The 17,923-nt window shown below is 36.5% G+C and overlaps 1 protein-coding gene across 1 annotated transcript in view; it reads right to left on the bottom strand.

Annotated features, from left to right (window-relative positions):
• Positions 1-17,923, bottom strand: part of MANBA (mannosidase beta) — an 89,436-nt gene that overhangs the window by 26,914 nt on the left and 44,599 nt on the right. Inside the window, exons 8-12 of the mRNA XM_006217896.4 lie at positions 17,571-17,722; positions 15,949-16,066; positions 13,374-13,460; positions 10,174-10,341; positions 3,434-3,652 (exon numbers count right to left, since the gene is read on the bottom strand). Of these exons, the coding sequence (XP_006217958.2) occupies positions 3,434-3,652; positions 10,174-10,341; positions 13,374-13,460; positions 15,949-16,066; positions 17,571-17,722 (744 nt within the window). The remainder of the gene's footprint in view (positions 1-3,433; positions 3,653-10,173; positions 10,342-13,373; positions 13,461-15,948; positions 16,067-17,570; positions 17,723-17,923) is intronic.

Genomic DNA, 17,923 nt, shown 5'->3' with positions numbered 1-17,923 from the left:
AACTTGACATATATATACATACATGTTTAATTTTGACATAGTTGAAGATACAAACCAAACAATGATACTTCTTTCCCCTAGTAATAATTTTTTTTAACTTACAGAATCTTTCTTTTCCTTTGAGAAGCTATCATCAGGTCAAAGTAAAAAATGAAAACAAATATCACACACATTAGTAGTGTACATATTACAGGAAAAAAAAGCAATAACTCTGTCTTCTAGACCTATGATTTAATGCAATGTTAGAATCTGACAAATTATATCTGAAAAGATCAGAGGTTTAATCCAAGTTACACAAAGACTTTGGAAAAACATATTCCACCCCACCGTCAAAAAACCCTTGAAAATTACCTCCCTTCCAAAATGAAAAATACCTTGAAAATTAGAAAGCTTAATCTGTGTTCACAGAATATGACTTATAATTCCCAGTGACCATGCAATGCACAGACCAATCACCATAAAAGTTATTCTTTAGGAATTTATTTATACCAAAATAGAAGCAATGTACAGTAGCCATAATTAATGTGGGAATTTTCCCAGATTGTATCTGTTTTTTGAAACTATAACCACCAGACAATTTAGAGAACACTAATTACTCCTATTATATATTTGAAGCAGAAGTATTAGTATTTAGTCATCTTGTTACACATTTGAGATACACATACATTTACTAATAGTCTTCCCTTCTTTCTACGTGTCTTCCTTTCCAAGTCTGAAACACATCTGTGGACCTCTCAGCCCTCTGACCAGTAATTATTTGAATATCCCATAATCTTAAACTTGATCTGTTATGTGGAAAGCTTTCTATCTTCTGATAGCTATGGTTTGGGATTCTTGTGAATTTCAGCTGTAACAATGTTACCAGAAAGAATTAGAAAATGTCAAGTAAGGTTCTAATTGCTTTAAGAGTATTAACTCATTTAATTCTCCTAACAACCCTATGAGGAGATACCATTATCACCCTATGTTACAGATAAGAAAACCAGGCATGGAAAGGCTAAGTAATTTGCCCAAGATCCAAGCTAGTGAGTGCAGTCTAGATCCAACTTTCAAATAAACCATGTGGCTAGAATGAACTATATATAGTAATAATAGCTTACATTTTATGGGCTTATCACTATGTGTCAAGAACTATACCAAGTGTTTCAATGTATTAATAAACTTAATCTTTACACAGATCACACACACACATGCATACCTGCATGTGCACACACACACATGCATATCTGCATGTGCACACACGCGCACACACACACACACACACAACCTCCTTGAATTTACAGGTGAAGACACTGAAATTCAACACAGAAGTAAACTTTTGGGATTTTAGTTTAGGCAATGGTTTCTCAGATACAACATCAAAGCACAAGAGACAAAAGAGAAGATTGATAAGTAGAGCTTCAAAATTTAAAAATGTTGTCCAGTCCATTGAATAACACCATCAAGTAAGTAAAAAAAGAAAACCCACAATTTGGGGGAAATGTTTGCAAATCATATATTATATAGGTGGTATTTTTTTATAAATATATTATGGTATTTTTATAAACTCTTACAATAAACTCTCATAATTCAATAATAAAAAGACAAAGAACCAAATTAAAATATGGGCAAAGGATCTGAATACACATTTCTCCAAAGAAGATATACAGAGAGCCAATAAGCACATAAAAAGATGTTCAACATGATTAGCCATCAAAGAAATGCAAACTTCCCGTAAATGTAAATTTCCAGGGAAATGGGGGAAAAAAGGAGATAACAAGTGTTGGCAAGGATGTGGAGAAATTGTAACTCCTATATGTTGCTAGTGGGAATATAAATGGTACAGCCACTATGGAAGAGTTTGGCAGTTCCTTGGAATATTAAACATAGAGTTACCATATAACCCAGCAATTCTACTCCCAGGTATATACTTAATAGAACTGAAAATGTGTATTCACACAAAAATATGTACATAGCAGAATTATTCATAATAGCCAAAAGGAGGGAATAACACAAATGTATATCAACTGATGACTGGATAAACAAAATGTGGTATATCCATAAATGGAATATTATTCAGCAATAAAAAAGACAGACTAATACATGATACAACATGGATGAACTCAAAAACTATGCTGAGTGAAAGAAGCCAGTCTCAAAAGATCACATATGGCAACATGGAGGGACCTAGAGATTATCATATTAAGTGAAGTAAGTCAGAAAGAGAAAGACAAATATCACATGATCTTGCTTATATGTGGAATCTAAAGAAAAAAAAAGAAAGATACAAATTTTATTTACAAACCAGAAATAGACTCATGGGTGGACGTAGGAAACAAACTGTGGTTACCAGGGAAGAAAGAATGGGGGAGGGACAGATTAGGAGTTTAGGATTAACAGATACACATTACTATATATAAAACAGATAAACAACAAGAACCTACTGTATAGCACAGGGAAATACATTCAATTTCTTGTAACAAGCCATAATGGAAATAAAACTTAAAATATATATATGTATGCATGAATATGCATAACTGAACTGCTTTGCTGTATACCTGAAACTAACACTGTAAATAAACTACACTTCAATAAAAACTAAGAATTTTTTTAAATCACATATGATATGATTCCAATTATATGAAATGTAAGAATAGACAAATATATAGACAAATAAAGCAGATGAGTAGTGCCTGGAGCTGGGGTGGGACAGATGGAGTGAGGAGTGACTGCTAATACAGAGAGCACAGAGGTAATTAAAATGTTCTAAAATTAGATCATGGTGATGGCTGCACAACTGTGAAAACCATTAAACTGTACACATTAAATGGGTATGTTGTATGGTCACTGAATTACGTCTCAATAAAGCTGTTTAAAACAAAGAACACAGGTCTGAAACAGAATCCATCTATGAAACTGACTCTTCGGGAATAGAGAAAGTGGAATGCTATCCTGAAAATCAAATACACCAACATGACAAAAAAAAAAAAAAAAGGAAGAGGAGGAGGAGGAAGAGGAGAGAAAATAAAAGGAATGATACGATAACATCAGATAAAGGTTTATTTATCACATCTATTTCTCTTTCTGTAGCAAACTATCCAGCTCTAAATGTCTGTAAATGATAAAACAGAAAACAATTGTAGGGTATATAGAAAGTAGCAAGTGAAAGTAATTTTCATGTGTGATAAGTCAGGCTTAAGCAACCACTGACTCCCATTTAATTTTTAAATGCCCTTGAAGAACATAATTAAAAGCAATATAGAAAGTGATAATCCCCCAAAAGATGACCACAAGGGTTTAGCACCCCAAAGGTTAAAGAAACAAGTTCTTTCCTATTATCTCCTTCATTAACTTTCATTTAAATAGGAAGTAGATTTCATTTGACTTTCTGAACCACAGTGAGGAGGCGGCATGCCTACCCCTCTGAATCCCGGGAAAATCAAGGTTGGCTTACCTTTTCTAATGTGCTGAAGGAGGGCCAGGACTGATATCCATACTCAGATGCAAATCGAGGTTTGGGGAAAATTGTCCAGTCCCAGCAATCTCCAGTATAGTCATAAAAGTGTACATCACCAAAATGCGTGTCATATGGGTTTTTAGCGACCCAGCCTTCTGCAACGGATTGGGCCCCATTCGTAGGACTGGATGTGATAAAAGGACGGGTCTGATCTCCCTGAGTTCAGAAATAAAATTAAAACATAAAGGTAATATTTTCACCCAGTGAAGTACAGATCACTGACTTCTTTAAAAATACTATCAAGTCCCAAATGCCGAGTAGCTGATAGAAAAATAATAAAGCCACTTACCTTCTGCATTTGACAACCACCAGCACCTTTCTGCTCTTCACCAATCCTTTCATCCTTTCATAATGAACTTTAGCTTAGTCCTTAAAGCAGCTATTCCTCATCTTTTTCAATCGTGTCTTGCCTATATCTGACCTTCCGCCATCATGGATAGGATACAGTCCAGTGCAGAATTTCTCAGCCTTGGCACTAGTGACATTTGGGGCCTGATACTTTTTTGTTTTGTGTGTGTATGGCTGGGGGTGGGGGGAGGTCCTTCGCATTCTAAGCTGTTCAGCAGCATCCCTGGTCTCTACCCACCAGGCACCAGTAATACCTTTCCTGCCCCCTCAAAAATATGTCTGCAGACACTGCCAAATGCCCCCTCGTACCTCGGGAATAAAATCACTCCTACTTGAGAAACAAAGGTCTAATGATTAAGAATAGAGGCTATTGAGGCAGATAGATGTAAGTTTAAATCCCAAATTAGAACCCTATTGTTTGGAGACAGGTCTAAGCTTCAGTCGTCTTGTCTATAAGATGGAGATAATAGTGCCTCCTCCTTGCGCTATTTCAAATGGTAAAAAAGAAAAAAAATGTGTGGAAGAGATGGGTAAGTGTCCACCAAAATTCATGTTCTCGGTTCTGTAAGGGAGAGCTTTTCCTAGGAAGTGGCTCCCTAACCTATTTGCATGTCTGTGGGGCCACATTCTCAATTTCTTCCCCAGTTTATAGGCAAAGGAGTAGGAGACGATGGGGCTGGAAGATGGAAGGAGCCTGGATCCCTAAAAGGAGCAGCAGCCTGCCCATCAGGGACAGCCATTTTGTAGCATTTGTGAGTAAGAAAGAGACTGTTACCATGTAACCCCCGAAAGTCTATGCTTTCTCTACTACAGCAGCCACCATAACATAGGAAGAACTCAAAATGTTTTCATTATTATCATCTCAATAAATGAATTCACTTTCTATTTCTGTGAGAAGCATTCCTTTAGCAAGCATTTGTCAAGTGTTTGTAGTGTGTCGGGCACTTTTCAGCACCACTGAGAGATAGAGAGAGAAAATCTATGGCATCTTTGAGTATTAACACACCAAATCTGTTTAGAAAATTTACTATGTGCCAGGCACGCAGTTTTTTCTATATACTGGAGGCTCAGCAGGGAACAAGACAGACACCCTGGCTGACCTCTTAAAAGAGTGGACTGAAATCCAGCGGTGAAATCGGATGCTGAACAAGTAATTGTAAGTGTGATGAATGTTTTAAAGGAAAAGAACAGGCACTTTGGAAATATAAAAACATCTCGTAGAAAGACACTAAGGCTCACTGAGATACAGATTTTCAGAAAATAATTTTCCCAACTTTTCTCCATTAGGCCAGACTTCTTCACCCATTTTTTTTTTTCTTTTCTTTTCTTGTTTCTCTTCTGTTAAGGGTGGGGAGGCGGGGCGAGGAGGGGAGCCTTGTCTTTTCCTTTGCCAGCTTCTGTGTCTGTCCTCTGGTCATCTTTTTATTTCACTTTGAAACTAAAGCCAATAAATTATCCTTCACTCTTTCAAAAACACTGCCCTTTTCCCTCAGTTTAAGGACTGTCTGCATCTCAATAATAAAAAATAAAAAGTCCCTTGAGGTCTATCAGATTTCTTTACCATCCACTCACTCCTCACCCCTGACCCTCAGCTCCCGATCATTCCACTCCACTGAAATTGTCTTGTTTTTGTTTTTCATAAACTACCCATGGACTTCTACTTACCAAATAAAGCCAGAATCCCCATGCCATCCCCTCTCTGGTGGACAACAAATGACCTACTTACCACCCAGTATCTCTGAGGTTCTCCCCACCCCTGGTGGCTTGTTTACTACTCTTTCACGTTCTGGTTTCTCCCCAGCTTTCCGACTCTTCCTTCTCCAGCTCCCCTCTCCATTCTTAAGGTGGACGGTGCTCTCTTCAGCCTCTCCTGCTCTCTCCCTTCTCCCAAGGCTGCCCCGCTCGCTGATGTTGATTACTCCCCGACTACTTCACCCTCACATTTCTATTTCCAATAACCAGCTCCACATTTCCACCTGGCTTGTCTTGCCAACATCTCAATCTAAAGTTTCAAAACAGAATTCCTTATTTATCTATCCCAAACCCTTGTGATCACGTTTCCTATATTCATTAAAGGTCCCCCAGCAGGAATCATCTTCAGTTTCTCACTCACCCTCTTTCTCTCACATCCCACACTCAGTTGCTCTAAATCAAATTTTTCTTCCATCACTTCATTTCCAGCCCCACTACCTATGACCTATGTGACCTTGAGCAATTAATCCTTCTAACCCTCCAATGTCTTCATCTCTAAAATAAAGATATTACTTACATTCCAGGGTCCTTGTAAAAATTAAGTAAATAAATTCTACAAAGCACCTATAAATCACTAATATGTTAATGTATTATAATAATCATACTACTTAATATAATCATTGTAATTAATCTATCAATGCCTGGCATATAATATTTACAATAACTTGGAATTTTCAGTTATTATACCTGGTTTCCTGGCCTAAACTCTCACACCTCCTTAATTCTTTGCTAGTAAAAGTACCACCCAGAACATGGGTCAGATTAAGTTCCTCCAAAATGTCCACTAGCTTCCCACTGTCTACTAAAATGAAGCCTAACTCCATAACATGATTCAAAGTCCTTTTAAGACTGATTTCCAAACTGCTGCTTCTATTTTGACTCTCCACACTAAGCCAGGAGCCCTTTGCTTCAGGCACTGGGCACTGCTTGCTGCTTCCTACACACACACACATGCTTTCACACCTTCTCACCTTTACTAACGTTGTTTTCATGGCCTAAAATATCTACAGATCAATCCTTTGCCTCAAATTCTACTCCACCTTTGAGGCTTGGTTTGAATGTCACCTTTTAATTGAAAGCCTTCCAGATCCTTTCAGTTAAAACTAATGGTTCTTCCACACAGTTGCCAACATGTTGGAACCACACTTTCCATCGCACTTCTTTCACTCTGCCCTGATAGCGGGGATTTCTTTCCACGTTCCCCCTGAGAGCAGACTATAAGCTCCATGAGGGTAACAGCTTCCCCTTAGCATCGGGAATGAGGCTTTGCTCCTGGTAATGGACACGCAGCAAGTTTTGGCTGAATTTTAAAATATTAAAAAGCATGGTAAGAGTAGGGGTAATTTTAAGTTTTAAACAAAATTCTGTTATAAAGGCTTTGAAGTGAAGTTGGAAAATGTTGATCAATTGGCCTTAATCAGTCAAGCTTGACTGATTTCCCTCTATTCTTCCAGATTCTTGATTAACTTGGTAAGTTGAGCCAGTCAGTAAAATTTACAAATGAGTCTCTGCCTTAAAATACCCACCTATGATGAAGCACTATCATTTCTTCCCATTTTTCTATCATTTCCTCTTGAGGCTTGATTTCAGTCTCATATCTGACAGATAACTTCTTTCTAGATCATGGCCTCAAATGCTTATTTGGATCAAGAAATACCATAAGATAAACCAAGAAAATGACTATTTTTAAAAAGCATGAAGTGCAACAGAAAACTAATCATTTCAATTAGTGTCTGGATGGATCAATTTATGGTCCTTTTCCTTAAATGCCTTATGCTTTGATATAAATAGCAACAGTAATGATTATATAGCACCTAATCCTGTCCATCTGGAAAGAAATTGGCAAACATCAATTACTGCTCACAAAGTCATTTTTAAAGATATAGATCCCTTGTGAGAAAGGCATCATATTTTCATTTCAAAGATGGATAAGCAGTGGTACACAGAAACTAATTTTTTTAAGTTCAAAAATGTCATGTTAAAATTAGAGATTAAAGTTTGAAAGTATCTGAAGACCTATTTCTTCAGTGAAACCCACAGGTATGATAATGATGATTACCATTAATTAGTAGAAGTCTACTGTGTGCCAGAGTCTGTGTAATGCACCTCCCACCCATTATCTCACTTAATACACATAAAAACTCTTAAGAATTGTTAACCCAATTTTATACATGGGAAAATGGAGATTAAGTAATTTGCCCGAGACTACAAAGACAGTAAGTGGCCCAGCCAGAATTTGAAGTCATGAGCTCTTAACCACTAAGCTATGAAATGAAAATCCTGATATTAAAATCCATTTCCTAAACCCATCAAATATGAAAAACACAACATCAATACTGTGAGTATAAATATTAATTAAAGCTTATACCATCACTTTCTGTGAACAGAAAAAATTCTTCATGACACATGACTGAGCATAACAGATAAGCAAAAAATTTAAACCTATGTTTTTCATAGATTCTTAGAATAGGAAAGTGCATATTGATAAATGCCTATGTCAAGAAACAAACAAAAAATCTCAAGTAAATAAATTTAAAACCTTAACTTTACACCTCAAGGAACTAGAAAAAGAAGTACAAATGAGGCCCAAATTTAGCAGAAAGAAAGAAATAACAAAGATCTGAGTAGAAATAAATGAAATAGATACTAAAAAGACAATAGAAAAGGTCAATGAAATTAAGAGGTGGTTCTTTGAAAAGATAAATAAAATTGATAAACTTTTACCTAGACTCACCATGAAAAAGAGAGAGGACTCAAATAACTCAAATCAGAAATGAAAGAGATGTTACAACTGATACCAAAGAAATACAAGGGTCATAAGAGACTACTATGAACAACCATATACCAACAAATTGGAGAAGTCTGAAGAAATATTAGCAAACCAAATTCAACAATACAATTAAAAAAAAATCATCCACCATGAACAAGTGAGTTTTATTCCAGGGATGCAAGGATGGTTCAAGGAAATTGCAGAAGAAAAGGCTGAAGCTAGTAGAGGTTGCTGCATGAGATTTAAGGAAAGAAACCATCTGCACAACATAAAAGTACAAGGTGAAGCAGCAATTGCTGATGTAGAAACTGCAGCAAAGTTATCTAGAAGATCTGACTAACATAATTAATGAAGGTGACTACACTAACCAACAGACTTTCGGTGTAGACGAAACAGCCTTCTATCGGAAGAAGACGCCATCTGGGACTTCCACAGCTAGAGAGGAGAAGTCAATGTCTGGCTTCAAAGCTTCAAAGGACAGGATGACTCTCTTGTTAGGGGCTAATACAACTGGTGACTTTAAGTTGAAGCCAATGCTCATTTGCCATCCTGAAAATCCTAGGACCCTCAAAAATGGTGCTCAATTTACTCTGCCTATGTTTCATGAATGGAACAACAAAGCCTGGATGACAGAAAATTATTTGCAACATGGTTTGCTGAATATTTTAAACCCACTGTTGAGACCTACTGCTCAGGAAAAAAAGTTACTTTCTGAGTATAAGTGCTCCTTGATGATGCACCTAGTCACCCAAGAGCTCCGATGAAGATGTACAATGAGATGCATGCTGTTTTCATGCTGCTGACACAGCATTCATTCTGCAGCCAGGGATCAAGGAGTAATTTCAACTTTCAAATCTTATTATTCAAGAAATACATGTTGTAAGGCCATATATAGCTACCATAGATAGCAATTCCTCTGATGGATGTGGGTAAAGTCAACTGAAAACCTCCCAGAAAGGATTCACTGTTCTAGATGCCATTAAGAATATTCATGATTAATGGGGAAAGGTCAAAATATTAATATTCACAGAAGTTTGAAAGAAGTTGATTCCAGCCTTTGTGGATGACTTTGAGGGGTTCAAGACTTTAGTGGAGGAAGAAACTGCAGATGTGGTGGAAACAGCAAGAAAACTATAAGTGGAGCCTGAAGATGTAACTGAATTGCTTCCATCTCATGATAAAACTTGAGCAGATAAGGAATTGCTTCTTACGGGTGAGCAAAGAAAGTGGTTTCTTGAGATGAAATCTACTCCTATTGAAGATGCTTTGAAGACTGTTGAAATGACAACAAAGTATTTAGAACATTACAAACTTGGTTGATAAAGTAGTGGATTGACCCCAATTTTGAAAGAAGTTCTACCGTAGATAAAATATTATCCAAAAGCATTGCATGCTACAGAGAAATGGTTCCTGAAAGGAAGAGTCAATCGATGCAGCAAACTTCATTGTTGTCTCATGTTAAGAAATTACCACAGTCACCTCAACCTTTAGCAACCACCACCCTGATCAGTCAGCAGATATCAACACTGAGGCAAGACCCTCTACTAGCAAAGAAATTATGACTCACTGGACCTCATATGATGGTTATTATTCTTTAGCAATAAAGCATTTTTTAAATTAAGGTATGTACATTGTTTTTAAGACATAATGCTATTGCACATTTAACAGACTACAGCAGAGTATAAACATAACTTTTATATGCACTGGGAAGACAAAAAATTCATGTGACTCACTTTATTGCAATATTCACTTTATTGTGGTATCTGAGACTGAACCCGCAGTATCTCCAAGTTATGCCTGTACTTACTTTCAAGACGACCTTTCGGATGTTTTTCACATACAGTGTCACATAATCATTGATGTAGGTAGGCATGTCGCTGGGCTGTATAGCATACCAGTTCATCATCAGCGCTGCTTCATTTTCATTATTTCCACTCCATATGATGATGGAGGGATGGGATTTCAGTCTCATGATCTAAAATTTAAGACAAAAAATAATTTTCAAATGCCCAACATAACAAAAAAACTCAGAGCTGTAATTATGCATAAAATTACACCAATTGCATTTCTGTACACAAATTTTTATGTGCCAGAAAATTCATTAGAAAATGGGTAGTCATGTTACACATGGGAACATGTTTTAAGAAACCTATGAGATTTTTTACATTTCAATTTTATAAACACTGATAAAATAGGGTTCTTCTTTGTGGCATAAAAACTTGAGAAAATATAATCTCTTGTACTAAAAGAGCAAAATAAATCAACCTCATCATTATCTGACTCACCACAAAAAGGTTCCAAGCAATACAAAATGCAGGTGACTTCACATTACAGAGGTAAGTTTCTCAAGAGCAAGGCAGAATTCTTTGTGAAGACACAAATGAGGCAGAAAAAACACAACTGCTGAAAGAGGGATTGAGGTTTCCACACAGTCTCCACCAAGATCAGAAAATCATCAGGACAGTTAGAGAGGGTTTTACGAAGCAAGAAAAATACATGAAATATTCTAAAGAAAGAAAAGATTAGGGCATCAAGAGGCTGTCCCCTGAAATAACTATTAATGTCATGTCTTAAAAAATCAACTATGGTTAAGTCAATCACAGAATATATCTAAGTACAGAAGGAGAAATCAGGGAATCTGAAAAATCCTGCTGGCTCAAGAGTTAATGTCTGTGTGAACTGGGCTCACTGCCGGCCAGCCCCACAAAAAGTTGAAAGGACCTAGGTCTTCTGACACACAGGAAGATGTATTCCAGCAGAAAGGGCAATCAAAGCCCTTTGAGAACACCAGAGTGAGTCAATGGTCAAGAGAAATTCTTTTGGAACATGTTTCAGCATTATAACCTCATTGGTATATATAGCTTCTCTTGCTCATATTGTAATAATTAGATGATTACACTGATGGATCTAGCTGACATTCTCACGGTGGTCTCCATTCAAGATGTTACATCGCTCATACATGAAATAGAATGCATTAAGGATATATCGAAGAGCTGTATCTCATCAAAAAAATAAAGTGGTGTGTTTTTCTAAACCAGCCTTAGGAACAATATAAAGAACAGTATATTTCCTTACTGGCCTCTGTATATGCCCAGGTAAGTGAGAGGCATGTTTATGGTACTGATAAAAAACACAAATACAAATACTGAAGAGACAAAAAGCCTCAGTGACTCAGTGCTACCCACACCCTTCAAATTGACCTAGAATTTTATGGTAAGCTTTGCTTTAAAGTTTTAACAAACTCTGCATTAAAAAGTTCTCCTCTTTAATAATACATAAAAGAATTGAAGGCACCTAGATATCCTATTTTAATTATTTGTGTGAAAGAAAATTAAAAATAAAACTGAAATGTTTGCAACCTACATAACTATAATTAATATTTTATAAGTTATTCATTCATCCATCCACCCATACTTCTGGTGAATAATACAGCCAGGCCATCGGGATATAGCGTGGAACCTGCCCGAAGCCTCAGGGAGATTACTATCTTGCTGGAATGACAAAACATTGAACAAGTAATTCCAAATGTGATGTGTGTCGCAAAGGGAAGATGCCCTAATCTAGACTTGCAGACATAGAAAGATTTTTCCCAGAGAGTCATGCTCAAGGTAAGAGGGACCAGAAAAAAATGGGTGAGGTGGTCCACAGGGGCAGGTGATGGGTAAAGCGGTCCAGGACAGAGAGAGTACAGGGGAGGTGGTGTTTGGTGAGGATGGAGAGGCAGGCAGAGACAGGATCGTGCACAGGGAAGATCTTTCACTTTACCTGGAGGGCTTTAAGCTAGGGATGATTCAACATTCACTTTTTAAATTAAAAAAAAAACACAGATACAGAAAATAAATTGTGACATAGTGAATTATTATAAGGCAATCACACTTGTTAACATCCTGACCAAGAAAGAGAACTTTCCCAATCACCCCAGGAGCCCTCACGTGCCCTTTCCTAATCGTTGTCCCTCCTTCCTTCCAAGAGCAATCACAATCTAGAGCGTTATAGTAATTACTTTTTAAAATTTCTTTTGACATTCTAATTATGAACTCATGGATTTACTAGAAGGACTGCAATCCACTGATATTCTTATCCTTACTGAATCTCAAATTGTCCCACTTCTGGTTGGTCAGAATTTCATCAAAGTTCTTTTAACATATCTTTGACAGCTGCTTTGTTACTCATGCACAAAATATTCCAGGGTCATCTAGTATATTTCCTGTCCCAGACCTGGAATCAGCCATTTCTCTAAGAAGTTCTTCTCTTAAAAAAAAAAAAAGTTTCGGGGGGGAAGAGGGTAATTAGGTGTTTGTTTGTTTGAATAGAAGTACTGGGGATTGAACCCAGGACCTCATGCGTGCTAAACACACACTCTACCACTGAGCTATACCCTCCCCTCTGAGAAGCCCTTCTCTTAATGGAAAAGATTATTTCAGTATGAGGATGCTCAGTATTACTAGGTTGTTCACTGCCTCTGGGCCTCTTCAGTGGACAGAGCTAGAATATAATCACTTCCTTGCATTGACAGATCTACAAATATAAAACTGTGCATATGTAGAATGCAAAAGAAATCAAGGAGTCAAGAATCACTTAAAATTTTTGACCTGAGAAATTCAGACACTGGTATTGTGATGTACTGAGGTGGGGAAAACCGCAAGAAAAGCACATTTTGGGGAGGTAATAGAAGTTTGCTTTGGACATGTTACATCTGAGATGCCTACTAACCCTCCAAGTGGAGCACCAAGTGCGCAGCTGGATAGGAAGAACCAGAAGTTCAGCAGAGAAGTCTGGGCCAGGAATAAATCTGAGAGGCGCCAGCCAATAGGTAACGTCATGAGACTGGGTGGAATCCCCTAGGGAGTCAGTTACCTGACTGGTTTTTTCATGGGATTTAGTAAAAAGAGCAACAACAACAACAAAGAAAAAAAAATGAAAAGAAAAAAAAAAAAACAAGGAGAGGTTTAACAAAAGGCAAAACTAAAACATGAGCCTTTCCTTCTTGGAGTGATTATAACGTACCTGGTAAGCAACTTCTGCTCTCACTGAATCCACGAAGCCCCGATCAGTTGGATAAAGGGCACAGGCAAACATAAAATCCTGCCAGATCTATCAAATCAAACAAAAGGCAATCAAGCACCGTCACAGATTTTACCGCACAGAAAGAAATTCTTCATTCTGAAGATGTGATATATATATACAATGGAATACTTCTTTATCCATTCATCTGTTGATGGACATTTAGGTTGCTTCCATGTCTTGACAATTTAAATAATGATGCTATGAGCACTGGGGTGCATGCATCTTTTCAATTAGAGTTTTTGTCTTTTCCAAATACATGCCCAGGGATGGAACTGCGAGATCACAGGGTAACTCTATTTTTAGTTTTTAAAGGAACATCCATACTGTTCTCCATAGTGGCTGCATCAATTTACATTCCCACCAACAGTGTAGAAGGGTTCCTTTTTCTCCACACCCTCTCCAGCATTTCTTATCTGTAGACTTTTTAATAATGGCCATTCTGACTGGTCTGAGGTGATACCTCCTCAATTTGCATTTCCCTAATAATTAGTAATGCTGAGCATCTTTCCATGTGCTTGTTGGCCATCTGTGTGTCTTCTTTGGAGAGGTGTCTATTTAGGTCTTCTGCCCATTTTTTGATCAGGTTGTTTTCTTGATTTTAAACTGTATGAGCTGTTTGCATATTTTGGAAATTAAACTCTTATCAGTCACATTGGTTGCAGTTTTTTCCGGTTCTGGAGGTTCTTTTCATTTTGTTTATGGTTTCCTTTGCTGTGCAAAAGCTTTTAAGTTTAATTAGGTCCCATTTGTTTAGTGTTGCTTTTATTTTCATTACTGTAAGAGCTGGTTCAAAATATTGCTGTAATTTATGTCAAAGAGTGTCCTGCCTATGTTTTCCTCTTAGAGTATCCTCTTTCCTTTTAGAGTATCCAGTCTTACTTTAGGACTTTTATTCATTTTGAGTTTATTTTTGTATATGCTGTTAGAGAATGTTTTAATTTCATTCTTTTACATATCCCAGGATCACTTATTGAAGAGACTGTCTTTTCTCCATTGTATATTCTTGCCTCTTTTATTATAGATTAATTTACCATAAGTTTGTGGGTTTATTTCTGGGCTTTCTATCTTGTTCCACTCACCCATGTGTCTGTTTTGTGCCAGTTTGGTGATTGTAGCTTTGCAGTATAGTCTGAAGTCAGGGAGCCTGATTCCTCCAGCTCCATCCTTCTTTCTCAAGCTTGTTTTGGCTATTTGAGGCCTTTCCTGTCTCCACACAAATTTTAAAAATTTTTTGTTCTAGTTCTGTGAAAAATGTCATTGGTGATTTGTAGGGACTGCACTGAATCTGTATATTGCCTTGGGTAGTATGGTCATTTTAACAATATTGATTCTTCCAATCCAAGAATACAGTATATCTTCCCATCTGTTTGTGTCATCTTCAATTTCTTTCCATCTATATGTATATATACATATTGCTTTCCTGTAAAGCTTTTAATTTCTCTATCAAACCTGAACTAGACCCTTGATTGGTAGAGTATTCTTGGTTGTAGGTTTTTCTGTTTCATCACTTTAAATATATTGTGCTACTCCCTTCTGGCCTGCAGAGTTTCTACTGAAAAATCAGCTAATAGTCTCATGGGAGTTCCCTTGTATGTTATTTGTCGCTTTCCCTTTGTTCCTTTGTTGCTTTTAGTATCCTCTCTTTAATTTTTGCCATTTTAATTACAACAATGTATTCCTCTTAGAGTTAATCTTATACAGGACTCTGTGCTTCCTGGACTTGGATGACTGTTTCCTTTCCTTAACCTGGGAAAGGAACCAGTCATCTCTTTCAGCTATTGTCTCTTCAGATATTTTCTCAGGCACCTTCTTCCTCTCTTCTCCTTCTGGGACCCCTATAATGCCAATGTTAGTGCACTTGATGTTGTCCCAGAGGTCTCTTAGACTGTCCTCTTTTCATTCTTTTTTCTTTTTTCTATTCTGCAGTAGTGATTCCTACTACTCTGTCTTCCAGCTCACTGATCCATTCTTCTGCATCATTTAGTCTACTATGGATTCCTTCTGGTGTATTTTTCATTTCAGTCATTGTATTCTTCTGCTTGGTTGTTTTTTATATTTTCTAACCCTGTCGAAAACGTCTAACTTCTCTCTCTGGGCATCCGTTCTCCTCCTGAGTTCTTTAATCTTTTTAATTTAATTTTTATCATTTTCTTCTCTCTAGGTTAGATCTCTTAAGCTTAAAATTTTTTAATATTTTATTTTCTTTTTAATGCATACCCTCCTATCACAAAGAGGATGACAAAGAATATGTAGATAGATATATACTTAAACACAACTAATATGGAGAATGTCTATCATTTTGAAATAATTAAATAATTATGATATTTGGTATCAACTATGGTTCTGGGTTTTCAAGATGCCATTTATTCCTCTGCAAAAAAAAAAAAAAAGGACCACCATTCCTGGCTCTGAGAAAGGAATGAATGGGCAATATCACCCACTCAGAACACAGGAGGTCAAACTGAGGACACAGTAACCTATCAATAAATAAAATGGTGAGCTGTCAACTACTCACCATTATTCCTAGTTCATCACAGAGTTCATAGAATTCATCCTGTTCATAAATTCCTCCTCCCCAAACCCGGAGAGTATTCATGTTAGCATCCACGGCAGACTTCAATAGGCGCCGTAACCTACAGAAGAAAAAAATTTTTAGATGCTAATTTGAAACTTTAGAGATGTTTAAAAAAGGATTTTTAAAAGCACATTGTGGTTGATAAACACAATTCAAATCTCTGTTAGAAGAACTTATTTTAAATGTATGATAGTTCGGATGTAATGCTAAGTGAAGAAAGTAAGACAAAATTATATACAAATTAACTATAATAACATAAAATAAGACTAGAAAAATTATGGATGATATCTTTTCTTTGCCTTCCAAATTTTCAGTAACATTATTATACTATTTTTGAAAGTAAATTTTTGTCTTAAATTTATCCCTGTAGAAAAAAAATATAAACCTTGGAACGTATGCATTTATTTTACATAATCATTTCAAACTGTAAGACAGAAATCAAAGTTTGAATATTAGTACCTAGCTTACTCTTATCTCTTTTTTTACAACACCTCCAGTCCAGTACTCCTGTATCTAGCAAATTTCCTTTCTGCTTTTTCCAATTCCTATCCACCTTACCTTCAGGTAAATCGAAATTTATAGACACTTGAAGAGCATGTACCTTCCATCTCTAGGACAGCGCCCAGAAAAGAAGGGAAAAGCCCAGTAACAGAACAGCCAGGACCCAGAGCACTGTGCTCCCAGCAAAGGCACGCTGGGCAGGTTTACTAACTGGCCCAGCTGTGCTGTACAGCTGCCACCGAAACCAGCCAGCAGAGGAAAGGAGCATTTGAAAAGGCAAAGAGACAACTGATTATCTGTGCTGTGATTGGAGAATAATTTCATTTTCATATGGAATTCAGAACATTACACACATTTTGAAATAAAAGGATATTACTACAACTTTTGGCAAAATTAGAGTTTCGTTACCAACCACATCTACATTCCAAATATAATATATGACAATGCATATTTACACATTTAAATAAGTTAAGTATGTTTATTTTCACTTCACAAAGTTTATTTTCACTATCACAAAGATAGCAGTTTATAAACCCAATCAGGAAATTTATTTTTGTAACGTTCTGTTCTCAAAGCTTCAGAAAAACACTGAAGTTTAAAATTTCTTTAATTCTTTTTATCAAGGTAAAAGTAGGAGAATGTGCAAATATCTTAGTATGACAAGGTAAATATGGGTTCCCATTAAAAAAAAAAAAAAACCTTCAGGTATTCTTCAAAAAAAATTAAGTAAAAAAAAAAAAAAGCCCAAACTTAATCGTCATTTTTTTGGGGGGTGGGAGGGTAGCTAACCATCCAAAATGTACATTAGTCATTATTTTGTTCCTCTATAGGAAATAAATAATAGTTTTGTAAAAACTGGATGGTTTCAGCAGCCCCAAATAGTTTAGCTGTAAGATTACTAACAGCTCATGAGAATGAAATGAGTGATTTTTAAATCCTTTCCATTACAAAGTTTCCATTATCCTAGAATTATATATTACCTCTTCGTTCCTTCCACTGGAAAGAAAGTAAAAATGAGTAACTCTTAAGCTCTGTGCAAGAAAAAAAAAAAGATAACTTACATGGCAGAGGTTACTCGATCCTGGAATGAATCTGCAGGGATCCAATTTGAGCCTTTCAGAAATATGGGAAATCCATTAATTTTGAAATAGAAACTCAGACCAGGAGACTCTTCTATGGGCTCTTCTATAAGTTCCACTGTCCTAAAGTAAACCTGTTATTAACAGAATGAAATACTGCATATCAAATTTAAAGCATAAGCATCTGCCAAAACCAAACTGTACCGTTCACTAGAGCTTTAAAAAAATTTGTCTTAAAAAACAAGAGATTTTTTAAAGCAAATTTTGAGCAATTTACATGAACACAATTCAGTGTTAATTTCCTATCTGCTATGAAGCACTTAATGTGAAAGTGC

Source organism: Vicugna pacos, chromosome 2 (assembly GCF_048564905.1).
Source record: "Vicugna pacos chromosome 2, VicPac4, whole genome shotgun sequence".
NCBI lineage: Eukaryota > Metazoa > Chordata > Mammalia > Artiodactyla > Camelidae > Vicugna > Vicugna pacos.
Note: the sequence above shows the minus strand (reverse complement) of the source record. Positions and strands in the feature narration are given on the sequence as shown.